Source organism: Mobula birostris, chromosome 8, assembly GCF_030028105.1.
Source record: "Mobula birostris isolate sMobBir1 chromosome 8, sMobBir1.hap1, whole genome shotgun sequence".
Classification (NCBI taxonomy): Eukaryota; Metazoa; Chordata; class Chondrichthyes; order Myliobatiformes; family Myliobatidae; genus Mobula; species Mobula birostris.
The window spans coordinates 126,715,498-126,730,915 of record NC_092377.1 but is presented as its reverse complement, the minus strand read 5'-3'; the positions used below and the strand labels follow the sequence as shown (position 1 = coordinate 126,730,915).

At 47.7% G+C, this 15,418-nt stretch overlaps 1 protein-coding gene across 5 annotated transcripts; it reads right to left on the bottom strand.

Annotated features, from left to right (window-relative positions):
- Nucleotides 1-361: 361 nt before the first annotated feature.
- On the bottom strand, nucleotides 362-10,253 carry LOC140201673 (uncharacterized). 5 transcript variants are annotated; one of them, XM_072266155.1, is made up of 5 exons: nucleotides 10,015-10,253; nucleotides 7,324-7,405; nucleotides 5,997-6,356; nucleotides 4,461-4,820; nucleotides 362-4,208 (listed from the first exon to the last, which is right to left on the bottom strand). In XM_072266155.1, the coding sequence occupies exons 2-5, from the start codon at nucleotides 7,370-7,372 to the stop codon at nucleotides 4,054-4,056; spliced, it is 924 nt and encodes a 307-aa protein (XP_072122256.1). In that variant the 5' UTR covers nucleotides 7,373-7,405; nucleotides 10,015-10,253; the 3' UTR covers nucleotides 362-4,053. The 5 variants fall into 5 exon arrangements, with proteins under 5 accessions (XP_072122256.1, XP_072122257.1, XP_072122258.1 ...); XM_072266156.1 differs by having other exon boundaries at nucleotides 7,324-7,511; nucleotides 10,030-10,253; XM_072266157.1 differs by having other exon boundaries at nucleotides 10,030-10,253.
- Nucleotides 10,254-15,418: the final 5,165 nt, after the last annotated feature.

The following is a 15,418-nucleotide window of genomic DNA, read 5'->3' as shown; positions in this document are numbered from 1 at the left end:
CCTTCTGCTTCTGCCATGTCATCACGACAGCAGACAGAATTGACTTCTGAGTACTTCTGAGCCAAGCTTTATGATCGACTGTGCATGTTTTGCAACAAATGCAAGCAGCCCAGGCTTTGTCTGAATCGCCAATTTTCCACCCAACGTAAAGCTCATGGGCTTTCTTAATAAGAGGAGTCAATTTCCGTCTTTGAGATTTTAGTGTATACTCGTCACAAATGTAACAAAGAATCAGAGTTGTTGCAACGTCAGCAAGACATTTTTTTGTACAAATACTCCTGAAAATACAGTTACTTTATTATAATGAATGCATGCACACCAATGTGACAGCAAACCAATATATATGTAAACACAATGCATAGAATGGTGTGTGTGAGATGCTTTATTGCTTTTTCTAAAACCTGTCCTGCCCTGTAGGATCCACCCTGCCTAAACATGCCAAGGAATACCTGGACATGATGCAGAACTTTTCAATTTACCTTGTTGGTAACATTTTAATTGACTTTAATAATAAATTGAAATAACAAATATAGGTGAGTTTTTAAAAAAATGCTGTGTGATAGGGAAATTTCATGGTGATTTTGCATGATCAGCAGCCTAAAGTCCATAAAGTTCACCCAAAAGTATTCAGGAAGCAAATTCTTTGTTGTCCAGTGTTATTGACTTCATGAGAAGAAAACCAGAGGCCATGAGCCACTCCTCATCGGAAGGTCAGAGGTGGAGAGGATCAGCAGCTTTAAACTCCAAGGTTATGATTTCAAGGGTTATGGGCCCAGCAAATGAATGCAATTATGAAGAAAGTACGGCAGCACCTCTACTTCCTTAGGAGTTTGCAGAGATTCAGCGTGACTTCTAAAACTTTGACAAACTTCTGTAGATGTGTGTGCGGAGAGTATATTGACTGGCTGCATACAGTCTGGTGTGGAAACACCAATGCCCTTGAATGGAATACAAAAAGTAGTAGATACGGCCCAGTCCACCACGGGTAAAGCACACCCAACTATTCATTCCCACTCCTGCCAGTGAACCATAGCAACTTACGAGCTGCTCGGTGCCATCTCTCTCTCCAACTCAGCAGAAATCCAAAAGTTACTTCCAGTGCCTTAAAGTGACAGTCCAACAGTTAGTCTTCGTCTCTCTCTCTCTCTCTTCAAAACAAGATATCGATGTTAAATAACTCTCTCTCTTTTCAAAAGCACAGTTAATAGGGGTAAACGAGCACAATTTATAGGGGTAATTCAGGATTCTGTCACACTCCCTTTCTTCAGAAAAAAAAATTGACGATGAATTTTTTTTGTCTAAATGTAAAGTACAGAGTTTGAAAGTACAGATAAAATCATTAGATGACAGAGCAAAAATGTGTACAATTTCCAACTTAATATCTGGATAACTAATCAGCTATAATATTGTCAGTATCTTTCACATGTCTGATTGTCAGATCAAATTCTTGCAATATCAGACTCCAATTTAATAACCTTCTATTCTTATCCTTCATTTTAGTTAGAAACACCAACGGATTATGATCCGTGTAAATTACAAGTGGTCTCTGGGCAACAGAAAGATTTCGAGGTCTTTTTTTTTAACATTGGCCTCAAAATGTTGTAAGGCCAGAATAAGTGCTAGTAATTCCTTTTCAACAGTTGAATAATTTTTCTGGTGTACATTAAAGTTCTTTGAGAAATAAGCTACTGGATGTTCAATGTTATTCACTCTTTCCTGTAACAGTACTGCCCCAGCAGCTTTGTCACTAGCGTCTGTTGCTATAGAAAATGGCTTGGAAAAATCTGGTGCTTTGAGCACAGGATGGTTTTCAGATGTTCAAATGCCTCCTGGCAAAGGTCATTCCATACAGATCTTTCACTCTTCCCCAGGAGTTTTGTTAGGGGTAGAGCGATGTCAGCAAAGATCTTACATAACTTACAGTAATACCCAACCATTCCTAAAAACCTTCTTAAAGCTTCCTTGCCGGTCGGAACAGGAACTTCAGCAATCGCTTGAACCTTGGGCTGTACAGGAGCCAGGGGGCCCTGGCCTGCTGCATAGCCAAGATAAATAACAGTAGCATGACCAAACCTACTTTTAGCGAGGTTCACAGTAAGATTGGCCTTGGAAAGTTTTGTCAAACTGTTTTTCTACAGCTGCAATCTACTTTTCCCACGTGTCCTTCCAGACCACTAAATCATTGATATAAACCCTGTGCTTTCTAACCCTCCAATCACAGAACTGACCATTCTTTGAAATGTCCCCAGAGCATTTTTCATCCCGATGTGTAAAACATTGTACTCATACAGACTAGATGGTGTCACAAATGCTGATATCTCTTTAGCCCTCTCTGTCAAAGGAACACCCCGTATCCTTTTAACAAGTGTCACGTACCCCGTGACAGGGGTTAGGAAACCAGCAGAGATGGAAAACACTTTGGAGTCTCGTATTGCTATAAAGGAATAATATTTATTAGTAACTACGCAATACAGTAATATAAATGCAGATAAATCAAACAGGTTAGCAATGATTATATACAATAGTAAGTGTGGAATATATATGTATGAAAAAACTAGCTTCTTTAAGTCTAGGAGTAAAAAGATACAGTCTTACGATGTTGAGTAAAGTTCAGTTCAGTTCAGTTCAGTTCATGGTATTTAGTTGAGTAGTGATGGAGAGAGAGAGAGAGAGAGTGAGTTGAGTCTTCAGGTGAGCTGATGGCGTCGATCTTCTCGTCGTCCTCCGAAATCCTTTACAAGTCACCGACTGTGACTTCAACCAGGGGGACCGGTCTTCCTGTGGTGGAGCTATCACCCAGGCGAGAGTGGACACATAGACAACTCCCCACCAGTCAACCCCTTCTTCACCGTTGGAATGGCAATTTTGTATTGATCCGCCTGATCGATCCTCCAAAACCCACTTTCTCTGCAGGCACAACGATGCTCATTCAGTGTCCAGATCATGTGTCTGAGGTCTGTATCATCTGACCTCCTATTTATTTCACCAGGCTGAGCATCACCTGTCACTCAAAGAGTCCCTCCTTCCTTTGTCTGTAAAGGAATGCAAGCAGGCAACCTGTCCTTGAAGAAATATCAACAACCAATCAGATGGATGGATCAGACAGACGCTGCAGGAAAGAACCCGGAATGCATTGACTGACGGGAGGTGTTTGCGGCGGCAGAGTCTGCACTGAATGATGTGGAGAGGTGAGAAGTCGTGTTTCATTGTTCATCCCGAGCAGTTGCGTGACAGAGGACTCTCACATCTCCGGGCTGTTCGCAGGGACACACAAGGAGACGGACATCAATTGCAGCCGGCAGATCATCAACTCGGTGAAAGGCGCCTTTGGTCCGCCCGACCTCATTGGTCATCGAGATGTCCGTGGATGGGAGCTGCCGAATGGCGACAAGACACCGTGCTGAGGGAGGCGCTGAAGCCGGGTTCAGGCACCGCAGGGCTCGGTGAGGAAGCGCCACAGTGTAATGTTCCTTCACTACTGGAGAGGGCGGGGCCGGGTTGGGTGAGGAAGCTCCTTAATTACTGTAGCAGTGTACAAGAGTGACAACGATCCAAATGTTATTAAGGAATGTAATCGAACACTAATGAAAGCATTCACTATGAATTTAAGAACGAAAGGCCATGGGGTGAATCGCTGAGCAAACGGCAGAACGCCTCATCGCCTGATCGCAGTAACAAGCACAAAGACATCGCTAGGCCGAGCTGAAAATGTCCCTCCCGGTAGGAACCTTCCTCTATCATTACCACAACACGTTACCTTCGGGACGGCTGTGATCGGGTTAATCTCTGTCAGCTGTGAAACGAAGGATTCGCTGAGAAACAGACTATTTCCCAGGTCACACACAGACGGGCATCAAATTCTACTGGAAGATCATCGGCTCGATGAAGGACGTCCTTTGGTCTGTCGGAAATTTGTTGGTCTCTCCTGACAGTGAGATGTCGGTAGGAGAAAGCTGGTTGCTGGCACAGTCCAGGCCGCAGGAGGACGTACTTAGGGAGGTGTCCTGGGTCCGCCAGCAGTGATGGGGCTTTTTCTCCACTGTCGCTGTCGCCTCAGAGTCCGCACTTTACGGAACGACCGCCAGTGGGCGCTCGGTGCGCTGGTTCGCTGTTGCTCTTTGGGAGCCGGTACACGGTGGTCAGGACTAGGAGAGCGAGCGCCTTCAGGACGAGCAGGATGTAAAAAGGCAGTGGCTCCCGAGGAGAACCTGAGAGTAAATCGGAGTTCAGAGTGAGACGGTTCACCGAGGCGAACTAAGGATGGGATGTATTCTGAGGTTTCAGGGGTTTATATAGAGAATAACATTGCTGGGAGTGGGTTACAGGCTGGGATCTAATCCAAGCGTTCTGGGGGAGGGGTTATATATGAAATAACAAAACTGGACCTGCGATCCAATCCCAGGAGGAATCATGTAAGCGGCGGTGAAAAGTGAACGAGGGGAGAGATACCGGCGACTCACCTCGTACCAGGAGCACGGTCCCATTCCCTCGGAGCAGCAGCCGCCGGTCGGTAAGATGAACGGACGCCAGGCAGCGGTAGGTGTTGGAGTGGCTCGGTCGGAGGTGCCGGAGTTGGAGGGAGAGTCCCGTGCCGATCTCGCTCTCAGGTAGAGCATCTTGCTGCCGGGATCCCTCGGGAGTCGGATAGACGATACGTTCCTCTCCCTCGTTCTCTGTCCCGCCGACCACCCAATAGGGGTAGATTATCACCCGGGGCTCCGTCAGCCCCAGAACTTCGCAGTGCAGCGTCACGTTGGAGCCACTCGGGACCTCCAACCTCCGAGGCCACTGGGACACGTAGAGGGTGGCGAGCGAGATGTCTGTAACACAGTGAGAGAGGGAGAATGTTGAGGGAGCGTCTGTAACACATGGAGAGAAGTGGAGAGAGTAGTGAGGGAGGGTCTGAAACACAGGGAGGGAGGGAGTAGTGAAGGAGCGTCTGTACAGAGAAAGAGGATGGGAGGGGCAGAGATTAAACGTGGAGTGATCTCAAACTCTAAGGAAAGAGTTAAACATGATTCGTCTTTGGTATGTGCCAAAATAAAAAGGAAGTCGGCCAGAGAACATGGTGTTAACCCGGAGTGGAACTGATTTGAGGAAGTTGAATGAGTACAAGTCTCCAGCCTGGAGAGTAGATCATGGATTAAAACAAGTTTGTGTGGGGAAGGCGAGGCCTTTTTTCAGGTACCAAACAGTGACCCATCAGGGAGAGTTCTGGGGTATGAGTTCTGTTAGAGTTTTAAAGGGATATTGAAGGGTGTAGATACGGGTTTTCTTTGTGCAAGTGGGGAGAATTTTCCATCAGACCACGTTACGACCAGTGATAATGGTTTAAGAGTTGGCGAAGATAGAGACAATTACGTCCAGTGAGAGAGAGAGGGAAAGAACTGAAAGTTTGTGGTATCTGTGATTCCTTCCGGCATCTGCAGATCAGTTCGTTCAGTGGACGAGAAGTGTTTGTTTTTGGCGACATCATTAACCCTTCGTTTTCCTTTTTGCATTGCATGTTTATATAACCCTAGTAAAACAATTTATTGTCGTTTAACATGTGTACAGTTGTCCCCTTTGTGTGCAAATATAGACCGGAATGCTTATTGCTGCATCAGGAAAGACCACAGAACGACATTTTAAACAATTATCGTTACGCAAACACAGCCCCAAATCGGGCAAACTCTGCCTAACCCTCCCACTTCTCCCCATATCCCTCCTCCCATTCCACCCGTATCCATGACATTTCCTTCTCCTCCTCAGGCGTCCCCTCCTCCCTCTCTCCTACAACAATTCTCCAGCTCCCTCATCCCCTCAGACTTACACAATTTATCCAAAGATACACAGATACACTACTCGTGAGCCGGTTAGAGACTGGGATCTAACCCAGCAAGTCAGGAAAATTATATATATTAAAACTGAACATGATATGGGATCGGATCCCAGGAGGGAAGCGGGAATCTGGGGGCAGCTAGTGGGGAACAAGGGTAGTGGGACCGGAGACTCACCTCGTACCAGGAGCACGGTCCCGTTCCCTCGGAGCAGCAGCCGCCGGTCGGGAAGGTGAACGGACGCCAGGCAGCGGTAGGTGTTGGAGTGGCTCGGGCGGAGGTGCCGGAGTTGGAGGGAGAGTCCCGTGCCGATCTCACTCTCAGGTAGGGCGTCTTCCCGCCGGGTTTCTTGTGGGGGCGGGTAGACGACACGTTCTTCTTCCCCCTCCTCCGTCCCGCCGATCACCCAATAGGGGTAGATTATCACCCGGGGCTCCGTCAGCCCCAGAACTTCGCAGTGCAGCGTCACGTTGGAGCCACTCGGGACCTCCAACCTCCGAGGCCACTGGGACACGGAGAGGGTGGCGAGGGAGCTGTCTGTAACACAGTGAGAGAGAATAGTGAGGGAGCGTCCGTAACACATGGAGAGTGGTACAGAGAGAGAGTGGAGAGGGCGCGTCTGTAACACAAGGAGATAGGGAGAGAGTAGCGAGGGTAGAGGTTGGGAGGGGCAGAGAGTAAACGTGGAGTGATCTCAAATTGTAAGGAAAGAGTTAAACATGATTCGTCCTTGGTATGTGCTAAATAAAAAGGAAGTCTGCCAGACAACATGGTGTTAACCCGGAGTGGAACCGATTTGAGAAAGTTGAATGAGTACAAGTCTCCAGCCTGGAGAGTAGATCGTGATTAATACAAGTTTGTGTGGGGAAGGCGAGGCGTTTGTCCAGGTATCAAACAGTGACCCATCAGGGAGAGTTCTGGGGTATGAGTTATGTTAGAGTTTTAAAGGGATATTGAAGGGTGTAAATACAGGTAAATCTTTGGGCACGTGGGGAGAATTTTCCATCAGACCACGTTACAACCAGTGATAATGGTAAGAGTTGGGGAAGATAGAGACAAGTGTGGTGAGGGAGCGTCTGTATCACCGGGAGGGAGCGGAGCGGTGCAGAGAGTGACCCGGATGCGGCGTCCAAAACAGCTCAAAGTCAGGCAACCTCTGCTCAATATCAACCAGCACCTCTCCCCGTAACCAATGACCTTTCCCGAATCCATGACACTCCCCTGTCAACAACACACACCCCTTCTTCTTCTTCTCTACATTGACAGCCTAACTCCTTCACCCCGAAACGACGGAAATTCTTCCCAACACTCCGACCCTTCATGCATACTGTCACTCTATGGGGAACGGGCCACACAGACACAGAATCTTTCGGTCATTTTCTCAATCTCTCTCTCTCTCTCTCTCTCTCTCTCTCTCACACACACACACACACACACACACACACACACACACACACACATACACACACACACGTGTCCCGAGCAGAAAGAGAGGTTCTCTTACCCAGTAGCAGAAGGAGCAAGATCAGTTTTCGGAGCTGCGCCCTCATCATCGCATAGTCAAAGTATTTTCAATTAACACAGCTCTGAGGACGCATAAAGAAACACCTTAGCAAGTGTCGGCGGACGAAGGGACGAAATACTTTGCTGTAGTGAAATGATCTGGACTGACGTGCAGAACAAAGTTTTTCACTGTGACAATGATAAACCAAGTTACCAGTTACATATTTTCACCACCCCATGCACACGTTGTCTCATTCAGGGAGCTGTGGACCTGCTCGAATCTGTACATCAACTGATGTGCAACCCCCTCCCGTCACACCCCCACCCCCCCCACACACACACACTACTTGTTTCCTCTGTCCAACGTTGCTGTAATTTTGCACAGAACTGAAAAGCCCCCTTTGCAAACCTGTCATCTACAATCTCTCTCCGAATTTGATCATACTACACCAAAATTGTTTGATAAACAACCGTAACTCTGCAGGAAGACGTCATTTCGAGGATAATCCGGTTTCGATTCCCGTCGCTGCCCAAACATTTGGGTTTCCGGGTGCTCCGGTTTCCTCCCAAATTCCAAAGGCGTACGGGTACAGATTAGTCAGTTTTGCACAGGCTATGTTGGCACGGGAGGCATGGAGACATTTGCGGGCCCAGTACAATCCTGGCAATGTGTTGGTCATCGATGCAAACAACCCATTTCACTGTCTATTTCCATGTCCATATGACAAATAACGCTGGTCTTGAAAGCAATCTTAGTAAGTTGTGGGCATCCTAAGTGGCGAAACTGCCCGGTGGGCTGCCTGGCACAGCACATTGAAATGATCTTTCACGCAGAGAATATTATTTATATATTGAATTAGTTCAGTTTAAAGGGAGCAACGAATTGGGTCCCTGTGGTTTTAAAGGGAGCGGCAGACGGGTCCAGTGGGTTTAAAGGGAGCGAGCAACTGGTCCCTGTGGGTTAAAAAGAGCGGGAAATGGTTTCGGTGGATTTGCAGAGAGAGAATCAAACTGTGCGTTGTGGAGCGGGAAGCGGGTCCCGGTCGGTTTAACGAGAGGGAGAAACTAATCCCTATGGGGTTAAATGAAGCGGGAAACGGGTCTCGGTGGGTTTAAAGGGCGCGGAAAACGGGGTCGTGGTGGGTTGAAAAAGGAGCGGGAAATGGACCTCGGTGGGTTCAAAGGGAGCGAGAAACGGGTATCTTGAAGCATCAGGGCCCTGAACAACTGGATTGTGGATTACCGGAATTCTGCTGAAACCTCGGAGCAGCGGCTGCCATTCGGGATGCCAGTCAGTGGTCGGTGTTAGAGTGGCTCGGTGGGAGAAGGCGAGGTGGAGGGAGTCCCGGAGCCAATCTCAGTTTCAGTGAAGGCTGCACCCAGCCGGGATCGCTCACGGATAAACTAATCGATTAGGAGTAGATCAAAGCCCGTAGGTCCATCATCCCCCGAACATCGCTGTGGACTCTCACGTAGGAGCTACTCGGAGTCCCTAACGAGCGTGTGGTGAGGAAGAGGGTAGTGAGGGAGCGTCTGAAACACCGGGATGGAGGGGAAGGTGCAGAGGGTGACGAGGTCCAAAGACTGGCAACCTCTGGCCAATAACCGTCCCCAACTCTCCCCGTGATCCCCTACGCAAACCTTCTATCCGTAGCCATGACATTACCATCTCCCATATAGACGCCGGCTTCATTTACCACACAGTCCTCTCAGTTCCCTCTCCCTCTCCCTCTGCGCCCAGTGGGCTAGCCCCAATACGACAGGCAGCAAATCGGCCGTTCTTCCAACAGAGACCAGCATCCTGTCACAGGTATTTGTATTGTCCTCGTAATCCAAGGCCGTGTGAAGAGTCTTTCAGATCGCATCCGCCGTAAACCTTCCTCAACCTGTCCCTTTCCAATCTACATTTGTTTCTCTCTCTCTTTCTCTCATTTTCTGCCCTCTGTTTCTCTCTCTCGTTTCCAATCTCAGGCTCTCTTCCTCCTACTACCCCAAGATATTTTTTCAGCCCACACTCCCTCCTTATATATTTCCCTCTCTCTTCTTCACCCCATCCTCCTCTTCTTCACTTTTCTCCTCCTCACACTGCCCCTTTCTCTCTGCTCCCTCGCTTTTCCTGCACCCTCACTCACATCCCCCACCTCCGCCTGGTGTCATCTACACCACATCCTGTTCACCACGTCTCCCCCTCTCCTGTGTTTCGCTGTGACTAATTCACTGACCGCACACTGGCAGGCCAGCTCCGTTCCGCAGTACAGTAACTGTGTGTGGTGCGGACTCTGTGACAACACTCCCACCCGATTTATTTCAGTGCTACCGGGTGTCACCTGCACTACATGATCCCGGGCACCGGAAGATGACCCGCCAGTTATACAAATGGGTACGGGAACCTCTTTCTCCTGAGTTACCACACTGGTCGTGCGATCCCTCACTTGCCCTGTCTCCTCACCGCCCCTCCCGCTGTGGTTCCTCAGCAGAGACGTTCAAACTGATCTGCACCGAGAATCGCCATCTTTGTGATTCAGATCAGGGTGACAAGACACAGAGAGAGGGAAAGAGTAAGAGCGAGAGCGATGAAGAGAAAGAGGGAGGGAGATGGGGTCATGGAGATGTGGGGAGACAGAAAGAATGGTTAGGGTTAATGGAGACGGAGAGACAGGCAGATACTCATAGAGCTCCGGGCCGCCATCACCTCCTCACTCTCCACCTGCTCATAGGCTGTCCACTGAGTTCAGTCAGCGGCTCCGATCTGTCGCTCCCTTCCCCGCCAGGCGAGCTCTCCTCTTCGGTTGGGACCAGCCGATCCCTCTGGAATTGCTTTCCTCTCGGGGTCGAGCGCTGGCGCTCCGGACACCCGACACGAGAGGAGCTGCGGCCGCTCAGCCGGGACAGGAAGGTGCGGCAGCGAAAGTCAGGTCCCCTTTCACTGTCTGACGTCCTGTCCGGGGGCCGGACTGTACCTGACCGTCCGGAAACTCATAACACCGTTCCATCGAAGTGGGGGGGGGGTGGGGGGCGGGTGGAATAGCTGCCTTGAGGCGGACCGAGGGAGCAGCCTTGAAGAGGGAACGTCACGGAATAAACGGCGAGGAGTGAGAAAGGGACGGAACACAACGGCCACTGCATCCCTTTCATCTACCCTCTTCCCCTATTCCTAATCGCTACAAATCCTTCCTTCACCCCTCCCGACTCCTTCTACCCGAAGCCCTATCCTCCCCATTCTGCCCCCCACACAGACAATGGTGCGAGAAACACAACACATTCAGTAAATGGCAGTTCTATTGGTGAACCCGCCTTGTTAATGAGAGGTCAGACTGGTTCAAGCTGACGGGTTGGGGACAGTAACTCAAATAATCACGCGATACAACAGTGTGTGCTAAAGCCCCCCTGAATGTCCAACACATCGAACCTTGCAGTGGATGACGCAGGTCACGAGCACACGGTCAGTGGCCACTTTATTAGGTACAGGGGGTTCCTGATACAGTGTCCGCTGAGCGTAAGTGGTAACGGCGCCATGGTTCAAACTACTGGATCAACCAAATGACACGAAATTTGCATAATATGTACAGTATTCTATTATGAATAAGGTTTATTTTTGAAATTAAAATCGTTCCAGTCAGCTGGATAATTGGAGTTTTAAACAAGGCCAAGTCTTAAAGTGTGAACTGTTAAGCGTTGCAGACAGAGACGCCTAGCGGTATAAGGTTGTAATTCACTGATAAACTGGGCGGTGCAGAGGGTGTTAGGCACACCAGCCATCATGCGTCAGGGAACTGAGTACAGGAGGTGGGACGTCATGTTACAGTTGTACAAGACATTGCTGAGACCGTACTGGGAGAATTGTGTGAGTTCTGGTGACACAGCAATAGGAAGGATGTTATTAATCTGGAGGTGATGCAGGAAAGATTTATGAGGATGTTACCAGGACTGGAGGTTTTGAGTTACGTATGACAGAACGGGAGTGTTTTCTTTGGAGCGAAGAGGGCTGGCGGGGGGTAGGGGAGGTGGTAGGGGTGTACCTCATCGTTGTTTTGAACATAATGAGGAAAGGTTTAGAGGGAAGTGGGCCGAAGGCAGTGAAACGGGACGAATCCAGGAACACAACTCAGTCGACATGGATAATTTGGGCCGAAGGGCCTGTTCTCTGCTCCGTATAGCTCCAGGACCTTTATTGTGCCTGGTCTCTCAAGCTTACTAAATGACTACTGTGATACATCAGTAAACATCTGTTCTCCCTGGCCAGTCACCGATACAGCCGGGGAACAGCTGGGCATTGACTCTAGGAAGCAGGCAGAGTACACGTCCCTGTCCCTGCTGAGGTGGAGATAGTTGAGAGCTTCAGGTTCCCATAAGTCAGCATCACCATTTGTCCTGGTCGAAACACATACACCCTGTGGCCAAGAAGGATGCCGACGTCTGTTCTCCTCACAAGACGAAACATTGCCATAGCGCAGCTGCTAGTTCCAGGCGTCAGAATTCAGAGTTCAATTCCAACGTTGTCTGTGAGACGTTTGTACGTCCTTCCCATGAGAGTGTGGGTTTCCCCAGGCAGTCATGGTTCCTCCCTCAGTCCAACGATATAATTTAATAGGTCATTATAAATTGTCCTGTCATTCGGCGATAGTTAAATAGGTGGATTACAGAGCGGAGCGACTCCTTGGACAGCTTCTGTGTCGTATCTCGAAATAAATAAAAAATAAAAACCAAAATTTCCCCTTCTACCTTCCTATCTCTGCCACTCTTTCCCGGAACTCCTCTCTGACCCCTCTCACTTTACCTGGCCCTCTGTCCTCCTGCCCCTTTCCCCCTTTTCCTTCGTCCTCCTACCCCTTTCACCCTCGCTGTCCTCCTGCCCTTTTCCCCTCGCCCTCTATCCTCCTGCCCCTTTCCCCTCTCCCTTCACCCTCCTACTCTTTTCAGCCTCTCCCTCATATGCTTTCCCCCGTCTCTGCCTACGCATTCGTTGCCATGCTTCGTAATGCCCCCGCTCCTCTCCTCTCCCTCTCTCTGACCCTCCCTGACCACCCCCTCTCTCTTCTGTTCTTCTCTGATGTAGCAAATGACATTAGTAAACAAACGAGGCATTGTACACGTATAACATCGGCCGGTGGTTTCGTGGCATCAGCACCGGACTTCAACCCCAAAAGGTATCTGGTTCGAAATCGACCGGCTCTTTCCATCCTTTCTATCCGTGCTGCGTTGAGCTCCGAGTTAGCAACTCGACCTCGTAAAAAAGGCAATCGCTGAGGAAACAGCAATGAATACCGTCCGACGCAAAAAGGAAAAACAATTTGTTAGTTCTATAAAACATGTAATGAAGCATTACTGAAATACTTTTCATCCACCGTATGAGCTGATCCACAGAATGACAACAAACTTTTTTCTCTCTTTCCTTCTCTCTCTAATTACACCTTTTATATCGCCTCGAAAATCCCTTACCCTACTTTCTCATGCATTAGATACCTGCACCTGCCTAATGTTCTCCCCTTCTCCTGACAAACATGTTATTCACCATTATGGCTGTAGATTTGTCCTCCTTAACTTTCTCAAATAGTGGTCTGGTTCTTTTACACTTTCTCAAAACACTGCAAGCTAACACCAACCTTCCACTCTATTTTAGCGAAAGGAAGGAAGAATCACATTTAACTTTTTTCTTTTCCATATTATGAATTGAACTAAAATCACTTTCATAACTTAGTAAAGTTTTTAAATGAGAACTGTCAACCCCCAAAGCTTGTAGTGCAGATGTGTTCAATTATTTCATAATGACAACCCAGAGTGATGTTTTGCAACAAGATATGAGGAGTAATGAAGCATAGTACAGTATGCCCAATTCTAAGTCGAGTCAATATAATTCCTTCACTTCTTGTCTTACCTCCTTCTCCCGTCAATCCAACAGTTTCATGTATTCTATAAAGGTGTCTCTCCTTATTCCCATTATCCCACAAATCCTGCCATCATCCCCTAATCTTATCCCCACCAACCCCTTAGCTTCTGATTTGCTTCATGGACGGACTATATCCACAGATGAACTTTTAACAGCTCTTTTGGTCAAACAATCAACTCGTTCATCCCCCTCAACACCTCTATGTGCAGGAACCCATAAGATGAGACATTAATATTTTAAAGGTGAAATAAAGTTTGAAGAGCTTCCAGCAGTAAATCTGACCTACTGCTAAAATAAACTGCTTTAAAACTAGCCTAAACAGAAAAAGAATCTTAAATAATTATAAATTTGTAAGGACGATTTCCTCCACTCACTGTAAGCCTAGAACGATGGCAACCAGTTCTGCAGTATACACTGATATATAGTTAGTAAGGCATTTCTTCATTGTTACCTGTAATTCAGGCACAAACACAGCACACGGTTATTTCCCGTTATATTATCTTTCGAGCCATCAGTAAAAATGATTACCATATCACAATAATTCTCTCTAACACACTGATGAACGCACAGACTCTCGGGCATTTCAGGAACCTTGGATTTCATTAAAATATTCAATCTATAATCAACTAAAACCATTGGGGAAAAACCATGATGGGGTTACCGAAAAAGATACAGTGGGACAAATTACATAGTCCAACAAACCCATATTCCTAGCCTGATGAAAACGCAGCCAACGGAAACTGAAAACTCCCTTCTTGTGATGTTCCCAACAGCCTTCCAGCAAACTTTTAACAGGGTGATCATTCCTCTGCCCCCTTAAGTTAGCCCAGTATGTCAACAACAACTTCATCCTCCACAACTGCAAGGGTAATTGTCCCATTTCAACCAGTAAAGCTGAAACAGGAGTTGACCTGACTGCAGCAAACTCAATTCTTAGAGAATGTGCAAAATGCATTCTTAAAGAATGTGCTCAATTATTAAAGAATGTGAGTGGGAACGGCAGTGGGTGTGGAGGCAGCTGGGATGTCTTCGATCGCGTGCACAACATGCTGAAGCGGGAGGGTGATCAGCCAGATGTCATGGTACACATCGGTACCAATGACATAAGAAGAAAGAGTGAGGAGGTCCTGAAGAGTGAGTATAGAGCTTGGTAGGAAGTTGAAAAGCAGGACCTCGTGGGTGGTAATCTCAGGATTGCTACCTATGCCACCTGCCAGTGAGGGTAAGAATAGGATGCTCTGGCAGATGAATACGTGGCTGAGGAACTGGTGTAGGTGGCAGGGTTTCAGATTTCAGGATCATTGGGACCTCTTCTGGGGTAGGTGGGACCTGTACAAGAGAGACGGGTTACACCTGAACTATAAGGGGACCAATATCCTTGCAGGGAGGTTTGTTACTGCTTTTGGGGTAGGTTTAAACTAGATTTGCAGGGGAATGGGAACCAGAGTGCCAGAGCAGATAGTGGAGCGGGGGTGAATATAAATGACGTTAAAAATTCATGCAAAGTCACAAATAGAAGGGTTGTGTGTGTCGGTAATAACCTTCTGAGGTGTGTCTATTTCAATGCGAGGAGTATTGTGGGAAAGGCTGACGAGCTGAGGGCATGGATTGGCACATGGAATTACGACATTATAGCCATTAGTGAAACTTGGCTTCAGGAGGGGCAGGACTGGCAGCTTAATGTTCCAGGATTCCGATGTTTCAGACGTGAGAGAGCCAGAGGAATGAGGGGTGGGGGGTGGCATTGCTAGTCAGGGAAAATGGTACAGCAGTGCTCAGGCAGAACAGATTAGAGGGTTTGTCTACCGAGGCCATATGGGTGGAGCTGAGAAACAGGAAAGGTATGACCACATTAATGGGGTTGTATTATAGACCACCCAATAGTCAACGAGAATTGGAGGAGCAAATCTGCAGAGAGATAGCAGTCAACTGCAGGAAACATCAAGTTGTGATAGTAGGGGATTTTAATTTTCCACATATTGATTGGGATTCCCATACTATTAAAGGTCTAGATGAGTTAGAGTTTGTAAAATCTGTTCAGGAAAGTTTTCTAAATCAATATATAAAGGTACCAACTAGAGAGGATACAATATTAGATCTCCTATTTGGAAATGATTTAGGACAGGTGACAGAAGTGTGTGTAGGGGAACACTTTGGTTCCAACGATCAATTAATTTCACCATTAGTTTCAACTTGATCATGGATAAAG